The sequence below is a fragment of the Erpetoichthys calabaricus genome, chromosome 13, assembly GCF_900747795.2.
Source record: "Erpetoichthys calabaricus chromosome 13, fErpCal1.3, whole genome shotgun sequence".
Lineage (NCBI taxonomy): Eukaryota > Metazoa > Chordata > Cladistia > Polypteriformes > Polypteridae > Erpetoichthys > Erpetoichthys calabaricus.
Window position 1 is genome coordinate 61,004,428 of NC_041406.2, and position 23,646 is coordinate 61,028,073.

General features: G+C 37.9%; 1 protein-coding gene across 1 annotated transcript in view; it reads left to right on the forward strand.

Moving 5' to 3' along the window:
• si:dkey-256h2.1 (uncharacterized protein LOC337520 homolog) overlaps positions 1–23,646 on the forward strand; it is a 316,260-nt gene that overhangs the window by 231,120 nt on the left and 61,494 nt on the right. The window contains exons 9-10 of the mRNA XM_028817047.2: positions 14,005–14,129; positions 14,866–14,992. Coding sequence (XP_028672880.1) covers positions 14,005–14,129; positions 14,866–14,992 — 252 coding nt within the window. The remainder of the gene's footprint in view (positions 1–14,004; positions 14,130–14,865; positions 14,993–23,646) is intronic.

Consider the following 23,646-nt stretch of genomic DNA (forward strand, 5'->3'; position numbering starts at 1 on the left):
CCAGTGGGGGCTGGTCAGTCTTTTGGTCTTGGAACCCCTGCAGATTTTGTTTTTTTGTTTTTCTGTCCTCCTGGCCATTCAACCTTACCTTTTTCTTTGTTGCATACTGTATAATATTATTGCGTAATCTTGTTAATGTTTTATATTAACTTCCTTTTATTACATTTTGTAAAGTACTTTTAGCTGCATTGTTTGTATGAAAACATGCTATATAAATAAATGTTGTTGTTGTTGTTTGCCTGCCCACTTGTAATTTACAGATCACCATGCAGAAGTACAGTGGTTAACACCACTGCTTCACCACATGCCAACGCAGTACTCAACATCCCTGTTTTGAAGAGTTGGGTGCCATTTTGAAGGTTGGCCTATGTAATAGTGCTGAGAATGTACTGTATATCAGATATCGATGAGATACCCATAGTATGAACTGGCATTCCATCACCAGCAGCAGGAGTGCCAATAAAAACACGGCTGCAAAGTCATAAAAAGAATTGCATCTAGTGTGGCAGAAACAAGCTTTCCTTTTAAAGATAGCAGGCCACTTAAAAGAGACATGTAAAGAGAAAAAGAATCCATTCTAGCTCTCTGCACTGGTGTTACATTACTATTCTCACTTTACATTGCCAGCCATTATTTCTCACCCTCAGCAGTCAGTTAGACAACCAAGATTTTTTTTTACCAGCCTTCTCAAAGATCCAACTACTCATACAATGACTGGAAATGGATAGTGATTAGTATTCTTAGAAAGGATGGAGCTTACAGGAGAGGAGTGGAGGCAGGAGAAGGAAAAGAAGTAAAAAGGACAAAATTTTATATGCTGGTTTATACTTGGTTGTGTAAAATAGGAAGAGGAGAATAAACGTGTGTGTTTTGGGATACCTTGGGTACCTTGGTGTCTTGTCTGTAGCCGGGCTGATATATATATATTCCTCTGTAGATAGCTGACTTTTAATTATTTTTAATTATTTTTTATTCTCTATTATACATGCTGTTGAAAGCCCTTTGAGATGGTGTATTCTCCAAAAGGTACTAGAGAAAATAAAAATAGTTGAAGTGAGTGATACAAGATTTATTGTTAATAACAGCCACCTTCTTTTGAAACTGTTATAATTCATTCAGCAGTATGAAACAAAAACAATTTATTGATAATTTATTTTTATTATTTTAATAATAATTTATTTATTATTTTTTCAGTACTCTACCTTGACACTGATAAACAATTGCTGACCCAAATCAGCATTTACATTATAATAAACCTGATACATGATTTAATCTATACTTCACTTACCATATCCAGCATGTGCTGTATTAAACAAGGAAACAATTAATTCATTGTACTGTTTTGGATAAGTATTGTAATTTGCACTTATATACAGAATGTCAATGATCACTGAAAACACATTATATTTACAGAGGAAAGAAAATAAATGAATCCCCCTGTTACAATCCAAAATACAATTGTTAGATAATACGTGGCTACATGAATCTTCAGTCACAAGAACAATATGAGTCATTTACCTTTAGTAAGGAGACAAACTAAGAAGCATGCATTAAGTAATGAGAATATTCCTGTTAGATAATCATATCTAATGGAGCAGGTCACTTGTCTAGAATGACTGTAATTTATGCTGACAGCATTCAATTATTACAAAGTGGAAGCAAAAAAAAGCAAATTACTTTCTGACTTATGTTCTCTCTTGCAGCCCGTAAATGAGAATTAGTTTATTCACTTTCCTGACATCAAGCATATTTGATTATTCTTCAGGATATGTGGTCAGAATGCTTTAAACATACATGTATATGATTGAAATTAAACATTGAAAATTAGTATCTATACATAAGAAGTATTTATTTATTCTTAGTTGTAGGATTGCCTGAAGTGTAGATGTAGTTAAAGGAAATTTTAACTGTGATAGAAGCCCTGGTCCACCCATTTTCCATCAGATCTTTTACAATAGTGGCAGGGTGGGACAGTGGTGAGAGCTGCTTCCTCACAAGTGCAGAGAGCTGGGTTTGAATCCTCTGCCCAGTCAATGTCAAATCATACTCAGTGTATTTTCTGCACATTTATGTTGGCTTTTCCACAGGCGATCTGGTGCTCTTCGCATATTCCAAAAATGTGTATGTTGTAATTTGTGACTATCTGAATACAGGTTAGTGTGCGCTGTAGTAGATTTGCACCCAAGTCCCAGGTTTTTTTTCCAGATTTGTGCCCAATGCTACCAAAATAGACCCTGGCTGTTGCAATCCCAGACTGAATTAAATACGTTTGATAATGGACGAAGAAAAGTTTGCAATATTTTGCATGAAATCTACTTGCAGCCAATAAAAGTAATTTTTATGATATCAAATAAAATACACTTGTCATTGTAAGTTCAGATAACAGTGTATTCATTAAGATGGAAACAGATTAATTTAAGAAAACAAAAAGATTTGAAAGGCCTAGATTAGGCAACAAAGAGAGAGAGAGAGCAGAGTGAAGCTTTTTTAAAACCAAAACTTATACTTCATTACTAGAATCTTGCATCTAAAGTAGGTCAGTCACACCATCGGTGTTCACTTACTGTATTATAGCATCTGTTGTTAGAAAATGCTTTATAAATCACACAAGAATATAATTGGCAATTATGAGTACAATTTCAAGATTATTAAAACATACAAGGAAGTACTCAAGTACCATGAAGGACTTTTAAATAGACAGATGCAGAGTCAGAAAAGAAGCTTTGTTTTGAAAGTGATGCAGTGCGCTACTGGTTAGCGTCAGAGATATGGGGTGTAACAAAGGCGCTTTATAGGCGCCAACCCGACACAGACTGACACCGGAGGCATGTGTAAAACTAAATAAACTTTTATTTTTCTTCACCTGTGGGGCACTTCTTCCCTGTATCTCACAGGCACAACACAGTCCGAAAGCACACCAAAAGAAAGTCACCACAACACACTCTTCTTTGCACCACCACTCCACCCGGCAAGCGTAGTCCTCCTCCTCTTGACTCAGGCTCCTTGAGTGGTAGCTGCTAGTCCCTTTTATAGTCCACCCGGAAGTGCTTCAGGTGGTCATTGACCTATTTCCGGCTGCACCTCCAGGTGTGGCTGCGTTCCGCCCAGACGGGCTCGTTAGGCCATGCAGCTCCCCCTGGCGGTGGCCACGGAGCCCAGCAGGAATGAGCTCCGGTGTTCCATATATATATATATATATATATATATATATATATATATATATATATATATATATATATATATATATATATATATATGGAAGCAAAGGTCTGTGATACGGTTTGCATATTAGCAGCTGGAGATCCACAAGGGGAGAAAAATGAATCACGTATCATAAAGTAGTTTTTATTCCTGAGCTTTCAGCCCCTACCAGGAGCCTTCATCAGAGGATAATGCTTAGAATTACAAGAATCAAAGGCAATATATAGCACAATTCATTAGGGTGGAGGTTGGGGGGGGGGGGTACACAGGTTGTAACGATTTATTTATTATGAATATGTTCTAATCAACAGGACATAAGTTTCAACTGGGACGATGTACAAGTAAGATTTAAGGCCAGTACTAAAAGTGCCAGAGAACTGGCTGAATCTTGGCCATCAGACAAAAACGCCATTAACAGACATTTGGACATAAACCCAGCATATGCAAACTTAATTAGTGCCCACATCCCACTCAGCATCAACGGTTTAGATGTGGAGACTGTTAAGAGTACCAAGTTCTTCGGTGTACACATATCTGTGGAACTTACGTGAACACATAACACCTCCTCACTAATCAAGAAAGCCCAGCAGAGATTACACTTCCTGAGGCGGCTGAAGCAAGCAAGTCTTCTCCCTTCCATCCACACCATTTTCTACAGAGGCACCATTGAGAGTGTTCTGACCAGCTGTATCACTGTCTGGTATGGCAACTGCAACATATCTGACTGCAAGCACCTGCACAGGACAGTGAAGACAGCAGAGAACATTATCGGGGTGCCTCTCCCTTCACTACAGGACATATTTTACAAATGCAGTGTCCGCAAGGCCTGCAGCATTGTGCAGGACCTCTTACACCCCTCACATGGACTTTTCACACTTCTGCCATCCAAGAGAAGATACTGCAGCATCAAAGCCAGATCTACCAGGCTGTAGGAGAGTTTTTACCCCCAAGCAATTAGACTCCTTAACACCATGCTGCCACCTGGGATCTTCCACACTGCCTCAACCACCTCTAAAAACAGAATTTTTATACATGAAAACCACTTTCCTGCAAAGACGAGTGTGCAGGTAAAAAAAAATTAAAAATCTCATTCTGACCTTGAAGAATTTTGACGTTCTTGATGTCCTTCTGCTGTGAAACATTCTGACCTGTCATTGTTTACACATGTGTTCAACAACTATTATCATACACTGATAATTTCTGTATTATCTATATCTATTACTTATTTATTTATTATATTACAAATCAATTGACTATATTTATGTATCTAGATTGCAAATACCATACATTACATCAATGTTCATATTGCTAACTACACGTCAGTCTTGCTGCTACTTCTTTGTCTTGCCTTTGCATAATATCTTGTCTTGTTTGTGTTTTAATTTTAAATCTTAATTTTAATTTTTAATTTTAAGTCTAATTTTAATTTAATTTTATTTTTTTTATGTGCACTTCATGTTGTTACACTGTGGACCCTGAGCTTCACAATTTCATCTATCTTTATACATGTATATGGTTGAGATGACAATAAAGTTCACTTTCACTTTGACTTCCATCCATCCATCCATTATCCAACCCGCTATATCCAAACTACAGGGTCACGGGGGTCTGCTGGAGCCAATCCCAGCCTACACAGGGCACAAGGCAGGAAACAAACCCTGGGCAGGGCACCAGCTCACCGCAGGACACACACACACACACACACACACCAAGCACACACTAGGGACAATTTAGAATCACCAATGCACCTAACCTGCATGTCTTTCGACTGTGGGAGGAAACTGGAGCACCCGGAGGAAACCCACGCAGACACGGGGAGAACATGCAAACTCCACACAGGGAGGACCTGGGAAGTGAACCTGGGTCTCCTAACTGCGAGGCAGCAGCGCTACCCACTGTGCCACCATGCCGCCCCTTTCACTTTGACTTTGAAATGTTTTAGGTTACAGCGCCAACCCCTGGAGCTTAGGTAGAAGTACAGTCAGTAGAACCCTTCAGCTGCCCCCTATACACACACGTGTGACACTAGCAATAAAAAAAATTGAATGGCAAAATGTTCCTAAGCATCCTTTTTACATGCAACATCGAGTGTCAAAATTTGGCAAGACCAGTTACCATTCGCTGTTGTAGACCAGTAACAGCAAACCATGGGCTAAAAGATTTGTTTGCTATATCATATAAAGAGGAATTATTTCTAAGAGAAGGTTTACAAAATAATAATAATTATAATAATAGTAATAATAATAATGTATTTTATTTATGTAGCAACTTTCCCATACTCAGAGTGCTTAATCACAGTGCATAACATACAACAAATGTGGTCTTCAATCAGATTCTTTCCTTTCTGCTTTCTTTTTTCAAAGCCATGGTGTGAAATACAGAGCATTACAGTGTAAGAAATTACTCAGTGCTCATTACTGATTTTGCAAGAAAATATGATTGCAGAGTTCAGAAAGCTCTGTATATTCAGTTGTCTGCAAGTGCTCCACAGGCTGTACAGGGTGAAATGAATTAATGGCTGCCAACTTGACAGAGTTAGATGTTTGAGCAGCAGCCTCCCGCTGACAAGTAAGAAGAACACATCCTTTAAAGCAGTAGGGTTTGAAAAGGAGGGTGGAGACTTTCTTAGGAAACGTATGGAGTGTCCTCTCAGTGATGATGAGTGCAGTGGCAATTGCTGATAGTGCGATGCAGACAGTGTTCAAGTTGGAAACAGTATAAGTCAGCCACATTTTGTTCCCAGTTCATACCAGTTTTGGAAGCATTTCTTGTGCTCCATATAAATAAGAAAGTGAAACTGCTGGTCTTGTTAGGCTCTTAGGGTGCAGTGTTGATGTATGCTGTTCAGTTAACCAGCCTGTTATTGGGATGAGCATGTGGCAATGTTATCAAGTACATCAGGGCTGATGGGAGATTATCGCACACTTTAAAAGCTGTCAGCACTCACAGGGAGCTTCAGAGATCTTTGACAGACAGTGTTTAAGTGCATATATGTCACGAAAACTGGCTGTTCCTCTTGCTGCTGCCATGGTTGTTGATTGCAGATTTAATATCCATATATAATGTAATTTGTCCACTTAAGATATGTAAATCTTTAATTGATGACATTCTCCATAGTTAATTCATGGTAAATTACATATTACCAGAGTAAGATTCCAGGGTTCAGCCAAGGGACCTCCGATTACCATGGGCTATTTCACACAATGAACTTCTAAGCATTATGATAAGCAAGACCAATCCACATGTATGTTTGTCATGTAAATGACGTGTGTTTTCTCCAGGGCATTGCTTCCATAACAATGTTATCGTCTAAAGATCTGTACAAAATTAGGAAAGATCCTAGTGCAATTGCTGTAGTCAACCCAGTATCTGTTGAGAAAACCATCTATCCATCCATCCGTTTTCCAACCCACTGAATCTGAACACAGGGGTCTGCTGGAGCCAATCCCAGCCAACACAGGGCACAAGGCAGGAACCAATCCCGGGCAGGGTGCCAACCCACCGCAGGACACACACAAACACACCCATACACCAAGCACACACTAGGGCCAATTTAGAATCGCCAATCCACCTAACCTGCATGTCTTTGGACTGTGGGAGGAAACTGGAGCGCCCGGAGGAAACCCACGCAGACAGCTGGAGAACATGCAAACTCCACGCAGGGAGGACCCGGGAAGCAAACCCTGGTCCCCAGGTCTCCCAACTGCGAGGCAGCAGCGCTACCCACTGCGCCACCGTGCCGCCCTGAGAAAACCATTGTTGACATAAATCTGTCAGTGTCAGCTTATTTCATATTTAGTCTGTATGACTCAAACAGAAGTTGCATATCTGAAAAAGACTGAAAACCTGACAGTAAATCAAAATCTAATTGCAGCCATCATGTGGTATTCAGGTTGGTTTGAAAGACAGTGTTCTTTGCAAAGAAAAGACTTTATAAAATACATTTCATTATAGATTCTGATTTATTTACTTTGAATTTATAATACAGGTTTAATCATATCAGTAGAAATATTTATTTTAAAATCATATTTGACTGTAAACAAATGTTTCTCTCTGTTTCATTGTTTTGCTCCCACCGAAGCAAAACTCACTAGAATTAAAAGCCACAACACAAGGTTCCAGGTTTGCTTCAGTTTGACACACATTATCAGCAATATTTAAAAGGTATTTATTTATTTCTGTGGGTTTCTCCCACCATTCACTGCAGTGCTTGTGGTTTGGTGTGTGTGCCTTGTAATAGCCTGCAATACCATCTTGGACAAACTTCAGCCTTGTAGCAGTTGATGGTATGTAGCCCTCTTGTTGGACCAGTACAGAAATTAACAGGAAGGACACATACTGTACTTTATTGGATATAGTGGTGCAGAATTAGGAAATTAGTCACTTAGCTCTCTATTGTAAAATATGAATTTACATTACTACAGTTTAATGAGTTGACATGGTTTTAATTTGTATGATCTACATACAAGTCTTGATCAAACTGTTTTGAGTTTGAACCTGAAAAGAGTCTTCTGCATTTGCAAATGGTCAAGAATTAGTCCTGTGTAAAGTATTATTAAATGTTTTGAGCATTTCTGCTTTATAGCATATGTTACTTGTTTCAGAGTCATGGTTGTTGAGAAATGCAAAATCTCATATCATCTTATCATTGAATTTCTTTATTTTTAATATTTTATTACATGCATTAAAATATACATTGCAGGATAAGAAGGGGTATAACAATCAAAAATAAGTTTCAGTGAAACAAACTTAAAAAATTTAAAGTCTGTTCAATTGGAAATGCAATTTATCACAGAAAAAAAATCATATTTTTAATCATAAAACATGCTATAAACACCAGTGCTACCCAAAACCATAAGCTAATTAGTAACAAAATGAGACACACAGTCTCATATTAACTAAAACAAAAAAACGTTTAACAAAGACACTGGCTGGAGCCTACCAGACTTATTTTAGACTAGGAATAGCTGCATTACCTAGCTTCATCTGGGAAATTTCCTAAGGCAGTGGACCTTGGTAATAGAACTGCCACTTCATTAGGTGTATTAGAAGTCATACATAAGAATTCAGCACCTTTCTTTATACAATATTTGTAGATATCTACTCTCTCTCTATATATAAAATCCTAAGCCTAAAAGTGCAATGATTTTGTGCAACAATTTTATGTGACGTTTTTATGTCATGTTTTTTGTCACGCTTTAAATCAGGCTTATTTTAAAACCTACATATATATGTTTGGTATCATTCTTTTCAGGATTAATCAAACTTTAATGTGATGTTGTTAGATTTTCAGATTCTTACTCCATTTTTAAATTCTAAACTAAAAAATATCAAGAACTCACATCCTGCGAGATGAGACTTTGTGCAAAGAGATTTAACCACTGCCAGGGCCAGAAATAAAAGACAAAGAGTAGGACAGCTGCTGTACAGGCTTTTAAATGTTCGAAGCACCGCATGAGATGCAAATCACGTGGCATGGCAGCAGCGGGAGGAAGCAGCTGATCGAGCAAAGAGGAGGTAAAAAAAAACTGTATTTGTTTCCCATTGTATCACCACTTAAGAGGGGGTTTCGGAGGAGTGACCACGTCTCCTTGGTGTGCGTTCAGCCCCCCTCAACACAACGCGAGTGGTAGAGACACGAAATGGCTGGCACGTAGCACAGGCCGGTGAGTTGGCGAGCGAAGTGAGCAGAGGGTAAACCCCCTATATATATATATATATATATATATCATTGCACAAAATAAAACCCTGCATGATTGTATGCTAATTGCTAACTGGACTCCACAATCAGGGGAAATTTTATTGCATTTTATTGTATTATTTTTTTTTTTTTTACCAGAGGCTAATATTATTAGTTCACTGGAGTTCCTTACTCATGAATAAGCTACTTACAATTAACCTTGAGTAAAACATTTCCTACTATACTTGAATTCCTGCTTTTCCTAGTAGTGACTAACCTTAGGTTCTCCATCCATCCATTATCCAACCTGCTATATCGAAACTACAGGGACATGGGAGTCTGCTCTAGCTAATCCCAGCCAACACATGGCGCAAGGCAGGAAACAAACCCCGGGCAGGGTGCCAGCCCACTGCAGGGACCTTGGGTTCTGTTGATGGTCTTTGCAAAACACAATTTTACAGGAGAGTGTATTGTTTTGAATTAAAACAGGTAATTACCAGGAATAATGGGAATTTTGGGTATAAATATAATTTCTCTTGTAGGGCATCCTATAAGAATGGTAGCTACAGTCAGGTTTGAATGTAACACTTTGATCTGTAATCTATATATCTTTAATTTACAAACAAGCTTATAATAGAGTTGAGTTTTGGAAGGTTTAGATGAAAAGTAATGTACAAATTGAAGCAAGCCTAGTGTATGGAAGCAACAGTTTACTTCAGGGAAAGTGGGGAACTACAAATTGCAACCAGTAAGAACTGAAATTATTCCCAAATAAACATTCAAAATTGAAAGCAATAGAAAGTCAAAAAATAGTACAGCAAATATTTAAAACATATCCCTGTTCCATTTGTTTAGGCTCATAAATCCAAAACCTGTCTCTGAAGTGACTTTCACCTTCCCAAACTCATAAAGCTAAGATTCCTGTTTCCAGACATCAGAAACAGGACAAGCTGTACTGAGGCTTGCATGAGTAACTTTGACCTCAGATCCAGGGCAAAGTTACACAAAGTTACCAAACTATTCAGGTATTTGGTTGGTCAGGATTTTCATATTTTCTGGATTCTCAGTTGGTACTTCTAATTTAATTAAAGGAAGTATAAAGGAGGGAAGAACAGGAAAAAGTTGTTGGTTTATTCATCAACAAATACAGAATTCTTCTTTTATCAAAATGAGTGTTTGTTTTCGTCCATTTCTGCAACTTCTGTTGCAGCTGCTGCACTGCTTGTGCATAGAACACTAGTTTGATTTGCAGATGTTTCTGTTGTTTCCTTTAAATACTTCCATATATGACATTGTTTACTACTTTGTAATTTCTTTGTATCCGTGTGGTCCGTGTTGTCACTTATTGTTTCTGTGCATCTGAGGGGGTCACACTAATGTATGCACTTTCACACACAAAAGCCTGTAAGTTTTAAAAAGTTTTTGAAAAAGCCTGGATTTTCAGGTGTTCTGGATTTCTGGCTTGTTGATTTTTTGCCTTTTATTGTAACATCTAGTCAAGAGTTGAAAGTTTCTAAAGTCTTACTATCTATGACACTACCTGGTAATGTTTACCATGTGTCTATGGCTCTTGGTGTGAAAATCAACTTACTAACATTTGTGAAAAATCTGCGCTTAACAAGTTTCCATCTGTGACCCTGTGTTCTTATTGAAGGTCTTATTTTAAAGTAACAGCTGGGATGCACTCTTCTAATTCCCTTCACAATTTTAAACACTTTGATCATGTCACTTCTTAATCTCCATTTACTTACATCGAAAAGGTTCCGCTCCTTCAATCTCTCCTCATACCTCATATCCCTCGGTCCCAGAATTAGCCTAGTCGCTGTCCTCTGGCTTTCTTTTGCACTTCTACATCCTTTTTGTAATATTCAAAATATTAGGTTTGATCAGTGAGTTATATATCTTAAGCATAACCTTCATTGACTTTTACTCCTCACATCATGATACAGGTTGGTTGGGAGCACGCACTGATACATGATACAGGTATCTAACCTAGCATCCTATTAGCCTTCTTGATTGCTTCTGTACACTTCTGTCTTGTGTGGAACGAGCCCCAGACACAGACAGGCAGACATGTTTAAAGTCACCACCACACATTTGTTTATACTACTATTTACAAGTCTTACGTGCCAACAACCCCAATCTCCCCCAAAGTCCAGGCTAAACCACACTATGCCTCTCATCAGACCGCCTCCTGTCTCTCTTCACAGACTTCATCCTTCTTCCACCCGACTCCAGCCATCCTGTGAAGGGAGGTGGCCCCTTTTATAAGCAGCGGATGTGCTCCAGGTGTGTTCCGGCAATCTCCCACCGACACGCTCCAGTGTGGCGGAAGTTCCGGCTGCATACCCGGAAGCACTCTGGGTTCTCCAGGCATGGGGGCGCCCCCTGGCGGTGACCACGGGCCCCTACAGGGTTACCGTGGCCCCCAAAGGAACCAGGGCGGTCGCCCCCTGGTGGTCTAGAGGAGGCGTGAGCCCTCCTCCGGTCTTCCTGGGCGTCCCGACTGGGTGCCACCCTCAGACGCGTGCCACACTTGATGTAGATAGTGACAAGTCCACTTTGGACTCCTAATGTCAGTCATTCTCATAAGTTTTTGACCTTTCATTGTGTATTCAAATCTAACATTTCTACAACCTACATTTAAAACTTTACATTTACAGTATTTATGTTAAATTTTATCTGAGACAAATCTGCTCAAGCCTGTATGCTATTTAAGTCCCTTTGTAACAATTTAGCTGATTCTACATTATCTGCCATTTCACCTAATTTCGTTATCTGCAACCTCAACCAGTTTATTGATTATATTCTTGTCTAGTTCAGTTATGTATATTAAAAAGAGCAGAGGCCACATCCCTGATCCTGGATGGATGCCATTTTTAATATCACTTACTTCTTGAAAAGTTCCCATACCCATTACCTTTTTGTTTATGTTTTTGAGCCAATTTTGTATCAATGTACACACTGTTCCTTGATTTCCCATTTATTTTAATTTGTTTGCTAACATTTCATGTGGTACCTTATCAAAACCCATCTGAAAAATCACAGTAAATAACATGATGTTATAACCAGCAGGAGACACCACTGAGCCTCAAACCCCAGACACAATCAAATTCTATACAACCACGGACTCAAATAATGTCCATTTTATTACCCACAGACTTCAGTCAACAGTTAAGCACAGCCACAGAGCCAAAGACACAGTTGTGTAGAATTCTTCCTCTCTCCTGCCACTCATTTCAAGAGCTTAGCCCTCTGCCTCCTGACGCTGACCCCCTGGGACAAGGCAAAGCAGCTCCTTTTATGGACACAGTATATCTGAAGCACTTCTAGGTCAGAAGGAAGTCCCACAAAGTAGGGACCGTATTTCCCTGTACCACCACTTGGCGGCTCCCACAGAACCCAACAGGGCTGCACTCTAAGACTCCAACTCCCATGATGCCCTGTGGGTATCCAAAGGGTTCCAGAATCCCAGGGATGCTACCCTCTAGCATATTGGAGATTACAGCCCCCACATACAGTTGTCTCCCCCAGTTCTTCCAATGTACTGGCAACCCTGCTGGATAAGGATTTCTGTTTCCATCTGGTCGGAACACCTGTCCTTTCACTCTCCTTTATTCCAGTCAAGAAATCACCCTCTGGAGAACCCTTCTATCCCCTGCAGCACTCACTATGTGCATCTCTCTTATTGCATGTTTTTGTTGCTTCCTTATAGACTTCCAGCATCAAAAGTGAAACACAATCTTCTCTACCTGAATGCATGCTGACTATTTGCTAATGTACTTGTTCTAAATATGATATGTTCAGACATTTTCCTAATAATTGCTTCCATTAAGTTACCTGTGTTGCACATTAAGCTTACTGTTACTTGGATCAGCCTGGTCGCCCTTTATATACAATGGGATATTTGCTAGCTAGCTAGTTTGAACTGCGTTTTATTGAGCAGTAAAGTATGACAACCAGAAGTCTGTTCCATTAATAAATGTAGGACTGGGCTTAATTGGTATTGTAAATTTTCACTCACTAAAAGCACTTAGGCAGTCTGGACAAATTAGTAGGGGATAGGGATCAGGTGGCTGAGCTGCTGTTTAAAATGATTGCAGGAAAATGTGTGAGGGGGCAACAGAGTAGAGAGGAGCTCAGCTACATGCTGCATGATTAGTAGTAGAGATATGTGGGAATCTGTGTGTCTCCAATATTTAAGGGAAGAAGCCAAAGTGGCCTGACAGCAAAAGTATTTGTGAAAACAAGTCTTGGTGTTTTAAAACGAATCAGTCTGTTAGTTGTGCTTCAACTAAATATGGATGAATCTCCTGGGATGGTTGTGTTTTCCTTCTAGTTTTTTTTTATACTGGAAAAATATTTCACATTTTCAAACCATACAGAAATCTAACAAAAAGAGATTTAATGCACAGGAAATGTGTTTACTTTGAAAAAAATTACACATTGTAACATAAATACTGTAAATTTTAAAATGTACTAAATGTAAACTTTAAAATATATTAAGGTATTTTCCTAATGGCTAATTGGATTGGTATGTAATGTCCATTAGGCTTCTAATTAAATTTCAGCTTGTCTAACTCATAATACATTTGGCAAATTCCTCTGGGAAATGTTTACCAGCATTAAAAATGTGTGCTTCTTATAAGTCAGCATCAACATGTCATCTGAGCTAACTTTACAAACATTTGTCATAAGGGTAGGACTGCCAATATGTTAAGAGTGTCAAAGTGAACCAAACCAAAATAAGTCATAAAATTATCAAGAAGTGCTTTCTGACACTGTTTCATTTACTTTCTTAGGTAAGAAGTGTGGCAAAATTAACCTTCCTAATTATTCAGTTTAATTTCAGCTCTATTCATACAGCATTATAGCAAAAAATAATTCTGTCCTTGCAAAGAAAACATTTTAAAAGCACATTTGAGTCTTTTATGGGTTTAATGAGAGATACAGATTACATTCAGAGCTTTTTTCATTATTTAATGCTATTTTGTGAAATTTTATTGGTATTGTATTCCTTTACAATTTCTAATTATTCTTACTGTCTATTGCTGTAAGATGCTTTCACAGTTTAACCTACTTTAACTCATATTGTGTTTAAATGGTAATTCTTCTTCCTACAGATGGATTTTATTCAAACTTGATCCCATTTAAACTGCAGCTCTTATTTGAAGGAGGCACATTTGATAAGAACTACAACAAGCATTACCAACCTATCAGCTTTAGCATTCCACCGTTAACCAAAAAGGTATTTACAATTGTTGTTTTTCCTCATTTTTCTTTCCTTCTTTTTTAATTATACTGTTCTGTTATTTTTTGTACTAATTTCCTAATTCATTTGCCTTTGCTGTCTTTTTGGCAGCTATCCTACTTACTGACCATTTTTTTTTCCTATACACTCATAAAAGGTTCGCCCAGTACACAAATCCATTTCAGATTTCCTTAGTGCTATAGAGTGGGAGACAGTTTCAGGCTACTTTCATATTGTGCCTGATTAATTGATTCTGTCTGCCACTTAGGTACGTGACTAGGAAATTGAACTTAGGCAGAAACAAAAGAATATGCGCTGGTACCTCTTAGTCTTTTGTGACCTGTCTCGTCGGTGTATTTTATTATGGCACTTCTGTGTCATTGTACTTACAAGGGTTATGTAGTACCATTTAACAAAGACAAGTAAACATTAAAGCAGTTCCTTTTTGTGATGTACACCTGCTTTTATTGTGTCTTGAGTATACTAAGTGTACATTTAAAAAACACATTTCATTTTATTACTTTAAAATCTACAGCCAGCATTGCATGCAGGCCTAAAATGCTCTCACTTTTTCTATGTTTCTAAAAGTATCATTTATAGTTGTTTCTATTATTATTATTATTATTTTTTGATATGTTATGAATATTCAAGATGCACAAATGTTTAGCACTCTGGGTGTATACACACCATTCTGCATGTAAATTCGATGCTGCGTCTCTTTTCTTTTTTGTAGGTTGAACTTTATGCCGTAATCACAGGTCATGGAAGTGATGAAAATGACTGCTGTGAATTCTGTGTCACATCTCATCATTTTGTTATAAACAGCAAATTCAATATTTCAAAAGTTTTCGACAATGCTGGTAGGAGAACACAATTTCTTTCATTTGTCTATTTTTATTACAAAGCACTTCTTATATTAAAATATTCTTTGGTTCATGACTGTAAATGGATTTTACCACCACTAACTCAGTTTTATGCATTTTACTCTAGGTTATTTCAGCATAATGTAGTTTGTCTAAGACGTAACAGATTGCTTAGAAGTGTTTCTGGTGCTTTTGTAATTTTCAAAATGTGTATGTTTTCCCATTTTTACTTTTTGAGAAATTATTTGTTTTTTTCAATAATGCATTAAATATGCTTAGATAGATGGATTTCAAACATTGCAAGGTCGTGTATAAAAGAGATATCTTGATATTTATAATAAATTAAGCGTGAATATATTTTTCACTATTTAATGTTTTACCACTTTAAGGAAAGTTTATGAATGACTTCTTTGCAGCGTGAAGGAAATACTTGAAGTTCCTTGGGACAAATTTGTATGCAACTTATGATGGCAACTATTGATTTCTTTAATAGCACAGAATACCCAGTGCAAGCGTTGCTGTTCTACTCAGTAGCTTTAGCATCACCATAATGAATAACCTTCACGTTTGCACTGACAGAAACATTATGAAAATTAACTTGTCAATACTACATGAAATGAAACGTTGAATTTCACCAGGCTTTTGTGAAGGCATTGTATTTTTGGTATTGCAGTTTTCATCTTTTGGCCTCTACCTTGAATGCTATAATGGATATCTAAAATTCATTGACAACTACTTAGTCACTTGCTGTGGTTACTTTGTGAAAACTTTGATATGCTTCTTCTGACCAGGTTTATATACTTTATAAAATATAAAAATTTTTTACAGTTTTCTCTGAATACTTGCCTTTGTTATTGTAGTAGAAAGAGCATAAGTTATAGAAATTGCTTAATAAAAATGTAATGTGAACGATCTAAAGACATTAACAATTATAAGGATCTAAGTAATTTATGTTAATACTGTATAGCTTTGATACTTAAAATATTACTATAATTCAATGGTTCCCAACATTTTCTATGCCTCACACCCCTAGAAAATGTTTATGTTAGCACCTATGAAAGTAAAATCACATTTCAAGATGAAGAAGTCAAATTTCTAATCTTTGAACCAGATATAGTTCTGCGTGTGAATAGATTGAACTCAAAAAAATAAACTTTTAACTTGGTCCTTAAAATTTAAATATAAATTGGGCAAGTTATTATACCTTTATAGACATCAATAATTTTGTAAATGTGCTCAACATAAAGCTTAGACACTCGACTGACAATCTGGGGATTGAGGGTATTCTGCAAAGCATCAAATGCTGTGAGAAAAAAACGCACAGTCAACGATCGAGCAATTTGGGGGATTGGAGACCCCTGTGAAGCAACAAGTTGATGCATCACTAAGAAATGAGAAATAGTTGACAAGCTTTGTCCACCAATATCACTTGCACTTCAATTCAAAAACAGATGCGCTGCACTATTGCCAGGACCACCAGCAGGAGAGATAAGGTTGAGTGTAAGTAGCAAGTGTTTCATCCAATTCAGTTCCACTTGCCCCCAGGCAAAAATGTCAGTCAGACCTCAAAGTCAACAATGTTTCATGATCAGGGCTTTCATAAAAAACAATATTAGACCTCTCCATTCTCTGTGGATCATGGGAAGATCCAAATTCCATTCTTTTAAAAAAAATTATTTTCCTATGCAAACCCACCACCGGCAGCAAGGAACCCATAAGAATGCACATTTCTGTGCACGGATGACATTTGCACATACAATTCTTGATTCTTATCATATAATTGAACAGGAGCACTAACTAATAAATGACCTACAAATGACAGCACACTGCAAGACACTGATTGCACCACAATAAAGTCAGACAACAAACGTTACTCAACGTTGCTGAATTGCAATGCAGCCTTCATCTTTGTTGCACACCTGAAATGCGATCTTGCACCCCCTGGGGTGCAGACGCTCCAGTTTGGGAACCCCTGCTATAATCTCTTTTCTTTCTAAACTTCTACAAAAATTGAACATGTTCACTTGTTGTGTTTCACCTAAAGGCTTTGGAATCAAATGGTGTATTGGTGTAGTGGGGACTTTTTATTGTGGTTTTTGTTATGACATGTAAAACTTTAACTTTTTCTTGATATAATACTTTTTCTGACTCTCTATGAATTCTCTCTCTCTGAGTCACACTGTTTCACTTGCATTTTGAATGACCATTTGATGTTAGACTAAATAAATACATGGTGTCACTAGTGTGACTCTATTTTAAACTGACATCCCACTAAAAAACTTTGTCCAAGATTGTGGATTTTCCCTTAAATGTATTTGGTCTGTTATATATTTTTGGTTGATTTAGGGCTAAGATTTTTTATAGACCCCATGGCAAAGATTGTTGGTTTTCAACTTTATAGTATTGGCAGATTTTGCCTACGATTTACCTACAATCTTTCTCGTGATAAATAGAAATATAAAACACTCTGTGGCCTGCAGTATTCTTTTAGTATTATCTAGGGTGAATATTTTGGAGGCTGAGGTTTGATCTCAGCATTCATATCATGTTTATTTATGTTAATAATTTGTTCTTTTAAACTATACAGGTCCAGATTGCTATTTCTTTTTAATGTTGAGTTGGCTCATAGTTATATATTTATTTCAGTTTGCTTTAAATATGCAAGTACTGTAATGTTAATCTAAAAATCTCATCCTACAGTAGTAGTAATAGTAAATTTAGAATATTTGATGAAGACTCTTCTTCTTCTTTCGGCTGCTACCGTTAGGGGTTGCCACAACGGATCATCTTCTTTCGTATCTTTCTGTCCTCTGCATCTTGTTCTGTTACACCCATCACCTGCATGTCCTCTCTCACCACATCCATAAACCTCCTCTTAGGCCTTCCTCTTTTCCTTTTCCCTGGCAGCTCTATCCTTAGCATCCTTCACCCAATAAACTCAGCATCTCTCCTCTGCACATATCCAAACCAACACAATCTTGCCTCTCTGACTTTGTCTCCCAACCGTCCAACTTGAGTTGACACTCTTGTGTACTCATTTCTAATCTTTGTCACATCCAGTGCAAATCTTAGCATCTTTAACTCTGCCACCTCCAGCTCTGTCTCCTGCTTTTTGGTCAGTGCCACCGTCTCCAACCCATATAACATAGCTGGTCTCACTACCGTCCTGTAGACCTTCCCTTTCACTTTTACTGATACCCGTTTGTCACAGATTACTCCTGACACTCTTCTCCACCCATTCCACCCTGCCTGCACTCTCTTTTTCACCTCTCTTCCACAATCCCCATTACTCTGTACTGTTGATCCCAAGTATTTAAACTCATCCACCTTCGCCAACTCTACTTCTTGCATCCTCACCATTCCACTGACCTCCCCCTCATTTACACACATGTAGTCTGTCTTGTTCCTACTGACCTTCATTCCTCTCCTCTCTAGAGCATATCTCTACCTCTCCAGGGTCTCCTCAACCTGCTCCCTATTATCGCTACTGATCACAATGTAATCAGAAAACATCATAGTCCATGGGGACCCCTGTCTAATCTCGTCTGTCAACCTGTCCATCACCATTGCAAATAAGAAAGGGCTCAGAGCCGATCCCTGATGTAATCCCACCTCTTCCTTGAATGCATCCATCACTCCTACCGCAGACCTCACCACTGTCACACTTCCCTCGTACACATCCTGTACAACTCTTACATACTTCTCTGCCACTCCTGACTTCCTCATACAATACCACAACTCCTCTCGAGGCACCCTGTCAGATGCTTTCTCCAGGTCCACAAAGATGCAATGCAACTCTTTCTGGCCTTCTAACAGGTATGTCATCCGGACCAACGGCCCTTCCATTTTTCATTCTCTTCATAGCTGTCCTTACTTCCTCCTTGCTAATCTGTTGCACTTCTTGATTCACTATCTCCACATCATCCAACCTCCTCTCTCGTTCTCTTCATTCATCAGCCTCTCAAAGTACTATTTCCATCTGCTCAACACACTCTCCTCGCTTGTGAGTATGTTTCCATCTTTATCCTTTACTAGCAAAATACCCGCGCTTCGCAGCGGAGAAGTAGTGTGTTAAAGAGGTTATGAAAAAGTAAAGGAAACATTTTAAAAATAACGTAACATGATTGTCAATGTAATTGTGTTGTCATTGTTATGAGTGTTGCTGTCATATATATATACATATACACATATACACACACATATACACACATATACAGATATATTATATATACATATACACATATATTTTTTATATATATATTTTTTATATATATATATATATATATATATATATATATATATATATATATATATATATATATATATATATATATACACATACATACATACATATACACACATAGATGCACTTACAATAACATAGAAATCAATATAAACAACATTAACATCATTATCATATGAGAATATGAAGTAATATATAAGAGGCACATTTCATATAAATATAAATTATTAAACAGTAAAATCTTCTTGTATAATTTTCTACCGTGGCTTTTCGTTGGTCTGTCCAGGATTTTAAATCACATGTAGCTTGCAAACCGTTTCACGTATTGACTTGAAATGTGGTACACATATAATACGTCACGTCTGCTATCCGCTTTATGGGTGATGAATGTATTACTGTTTTTATGTTTATTTTATTTTAGAATCAACTCCTATCTGCGCACACCAGGGCGGCCGTGGGCAGATGCGTATGGTGTATTCACTCCATGTTATCGTGCATTGCGCTGTCACTGGTATTTTGATAAAAGAATTTGAACAATATATAAGAAGCGTATAAATTATTAAACAGTAAAACATTAACATTTAAGAAGTAAAGTTACATTGAGTACTACTGCAGTGCCTTCGGGTATACCTCATTTTTTCTTTGCCCATTACATGCTTAAATGTATAAATTTTTTGGTGTACCTACCCGAGAACACGCGACATATAACCGACCGTGGGAGAAGCATGGATTTTAAACACGCGTTGAGTTCATCTGCTGGTCTCCCTCGTGGAATAACTGGTAATGTTTGACTAAAATATACAGCGAGTAAAACGACATTACCTCCTTTTTTTTTTTTACGATCTCTGAGATCTTGCTTTTTTCGGTTCAAGGCTTCATAAGCTCTTTTATGTTGTACTTAATAAGTACTAATTATCCCAAACCATCATCTTTGAATGTTGCAAGACTTTCGCCTTGTATGTAGATCGGGGTAATTACATTCATTGCATTCCTAGTCTGAATCACAATCTGATTGTATGGGTGGTTACCTGGCACTGTAGGGTTGCCACCCGTCCTTTAAAATACGGAATCGTGCCGCGTTTGAGAATGAAATTGCGCGTCCCGTTTTGAATCAATACTGGACGGGATTTATCCCGTATTTTTTTTATCATTTTTTTTTTAAAGCAGCGTCTCATGCAAATCATCCCACACGCATTTTATGAAGATGCCTCCTTTCCTACTTTTGATTGGGTAATACTTGATGTCATCGTTAGTTTGATTGGTGTTTTTAACTGTCCAGTGAGGAGGGCGTGTCTTTTAAGTACAGTCTGCAAAGTGTTGGCACTGAGATGTTGCGTCAGCGCCATAGTTGAAGCCCCTAACGTTGCGGTCAGCAAGTCGGCTAACATCCGCCATGTGCCGTCTTTCAGTTGCGAGAAGCAGATCATAGAATGGTTGAAACTGTTGCCCCTAACGTTGCGCCACGGCGTGTGCTTCGTTTATACCTCGTGTCTTCTCATTAAACTTTTATCTCGCGAATATGTTATTGCAATCCGCAGCGGGAGCGTTTCTATAAACTTAATTTAAACTTACGTTTTACACCGTGCTTTGTTTCCCTTATGAACATGCTTGTATGCTTAACTCGCTCCGTTCTCAATTGTTTAATTAATTTTTTGCTCTTCGCTGTTTGCGGCTGTTCCTCCATTTCCCCCTACTTCGTTCTTTTATCTCGCGAATATGTTATTGCAATCCTTAACGGGAGCGTTTCAATAAACTGATTAAAAATAGTTTTGCATTTACCTTTTTAGTAAAAGGCGAGCTTTTAAGCCTGAGAAATCACCCCGTAAATGCACACGTTTAATTGGACATGTGTTAATATGTATGGTTACACAGTATTAAAAGACAGTGAACAACGTCAGTTACCTTTCTTCCCGCGTTTGATAAAAGGTGAGCTTTTAAGCCTCAGAAATCACCCCGTAAATGCACACGTTTAATTGCACATGTGTTAATATGTATGCTCACACAGTATTAAAAGACAGTCAAAAATTAACGTCATTTACCTTCGTTCCCGCGTGTGACTCGTGCTGTAAATGTCTTCCTTGTTTTTAGTTCACATGTTTACGTAGGAGGCGTGATGACGCGATACGTGACTCCGCCTCCTCCATTACAGTGTATGGACAAAAAATATGTTCCAGTTATGACCATTACGCTTTGAATTTCGAAATGAAACCTGCCTAACTTTTGTAAGTAAGCTGTAAGGAATGAGCCTGCCAAATTTCAGCCTTCCACCTACACGGGAAGTTTGAGAATTAGTGATGAGTGAGTCAGTCAGTCAGTGAGTCAGTCAGTCAGTCAGTGAGGGCTTTGCCTTTTATTATTATAGATTACCCTAATCTGCATAACATCTTTCCCAGCTCAGTCCAATCGGTACAGGTCCTTTTCTCCCTCCTTAGTGTCCAACCTCTTCTTTAGCCTTTGCCACCTCTCTCTTCACCTTGTGCCTTTTCTCCTTGTACTTTTGTCTACTTTCTGCATCTCACTGACTCTCCCACCTCTTCTTTGCCATCCTCTTCCTCTGTTTACTCTACTGTACTCCTCCATTCCACCACCAGGTTTCCTTTTCCTCCTTCCTCTGTCCAGATGTCACACCAAGCATCCTTCTTGCTAACACCCCTACTACATCTGCTGTAGTTTCCCAACTGTCTAGTAACTCTTCACTACCTCCCAGTGCCTCTCTCACCTTCTCCCTAAACTCAACCTTGCAGTCTTCCTTTTTCAACTTCCACCATTTGATCCTTGGCTCTGCCCTCACTCTCATCCTCTTCTTGATCTCCAATGTTATCCTACAGACCACCATCCTATGCTGCTTAACTACAATTTTCCCTGACACCACTTTGCAGTCTTTAATCTCCTTCAAATTGACTCTTCTGCATAGGATGTAATCTACCTGTGCGCATCTTCCTCCACTCTTGTACGTAACCTTATGTTCCTCCCTCTTCTTAAAATACATATTCACCAGAGCCATGTCCAACCTTTTGGCAAAATCCACTATCCTCTGACCTTCTTCGTTCTTCTCCTTGACACCATACCTACCCATCACCTCCTCTGTTCCCTTCACCAACATGTCCATTGAAATCCACTCCAATCAGCACTTTCTGTCACTTGGGTACACTGTTCATCACTTCATCCAACTCACTCCAAAAATCTTCTTTCTCATCCATATTTGATGAAGACTATGTTAATATAATCTTCACCTAATGCTTGATTGGAAGAATAAAAGAGTGTGTTTTGTCCGTCTTCTTAAAATAAATGAAAAAAAGGTTTTTAGCAGGCAATAAGAAACTGCACAGCTAATTAAAAAATTTGTGTGGATCTAGAATTCCCATGTAAATTACACTTTAGTGCTACTGCAGGAAATTACTCAGCAGAAGATTTTATAATATGATACAACTTATTGTACTGTGCAATTATATACAATCAAATGCATAAAACTTATATATTATTTATTATGTAGAATAAAGTGAACAGGAAATTAAATCAAGTGAACAATTTCAGTTAAAATTAAACACATTGGGACAATTTAACCTCCTTACCATTATGTTTATCCCTGCAAAAACAAGCATTCAACATTGATTTTCGTTTAAGAAAAAAGTTATTATATGTGACAGAAATATGAAAATACTTAAACGTTAGCATAAATACAGCAGAAAGGGTATGTCTTGTGTCCACTAATATACTGATTTAGTACATCCTTTGTATGATATTTTTTGAAAAAGTCACCAAGTACAGCTCAATGTTGCAATGGAGACAGTAGACATGTATTTCTTTGCGCACTTTTCTAATAATAATTATTCTGTTGCTTGCACCTTAGAGTGTAGAGTATCAGTGCCTAATCTGTGTGATAACATGCCCATTGTGTTATTGTCAGCGATTACAGTGAAGGCTTAGTGATTCCCACATTTCCCCTGAAATGATTATTGGCAGTTGCCACATTATGAACAGTGCTTAGGAGGCTAATGTCTTTCTTGGCCTTCTACTTGATCGTAATCATTTTGCCTTTATTGCCACAAAGCTACTTATACCATGGTGAACCATCACAGGACCAAATTCATCAGACATGTTATGCCGGTTTGATTTTACAATTTCATACACATCAGTTTCACTATCTGGTGACCAATTGACATTGTAATTGCTATTGCATGATTGAACTAATGGTTCAGTTAAAGCTAAAACTGGCTTTACAACTTTTGTTTATATGCCATTGTGGGTTTTTGAGGCTCTACCACACTCCTGAATTAATAAGTTTCTATAGAGTGTCAGAATGCATAAAAAAATAAATATTTATTTTACTTTTGCATTATGTTATTTCATCTACAAGATGGAAGAAGAGTACTGCCCAGACTGTTATTCAGAATTAACACTCCATATT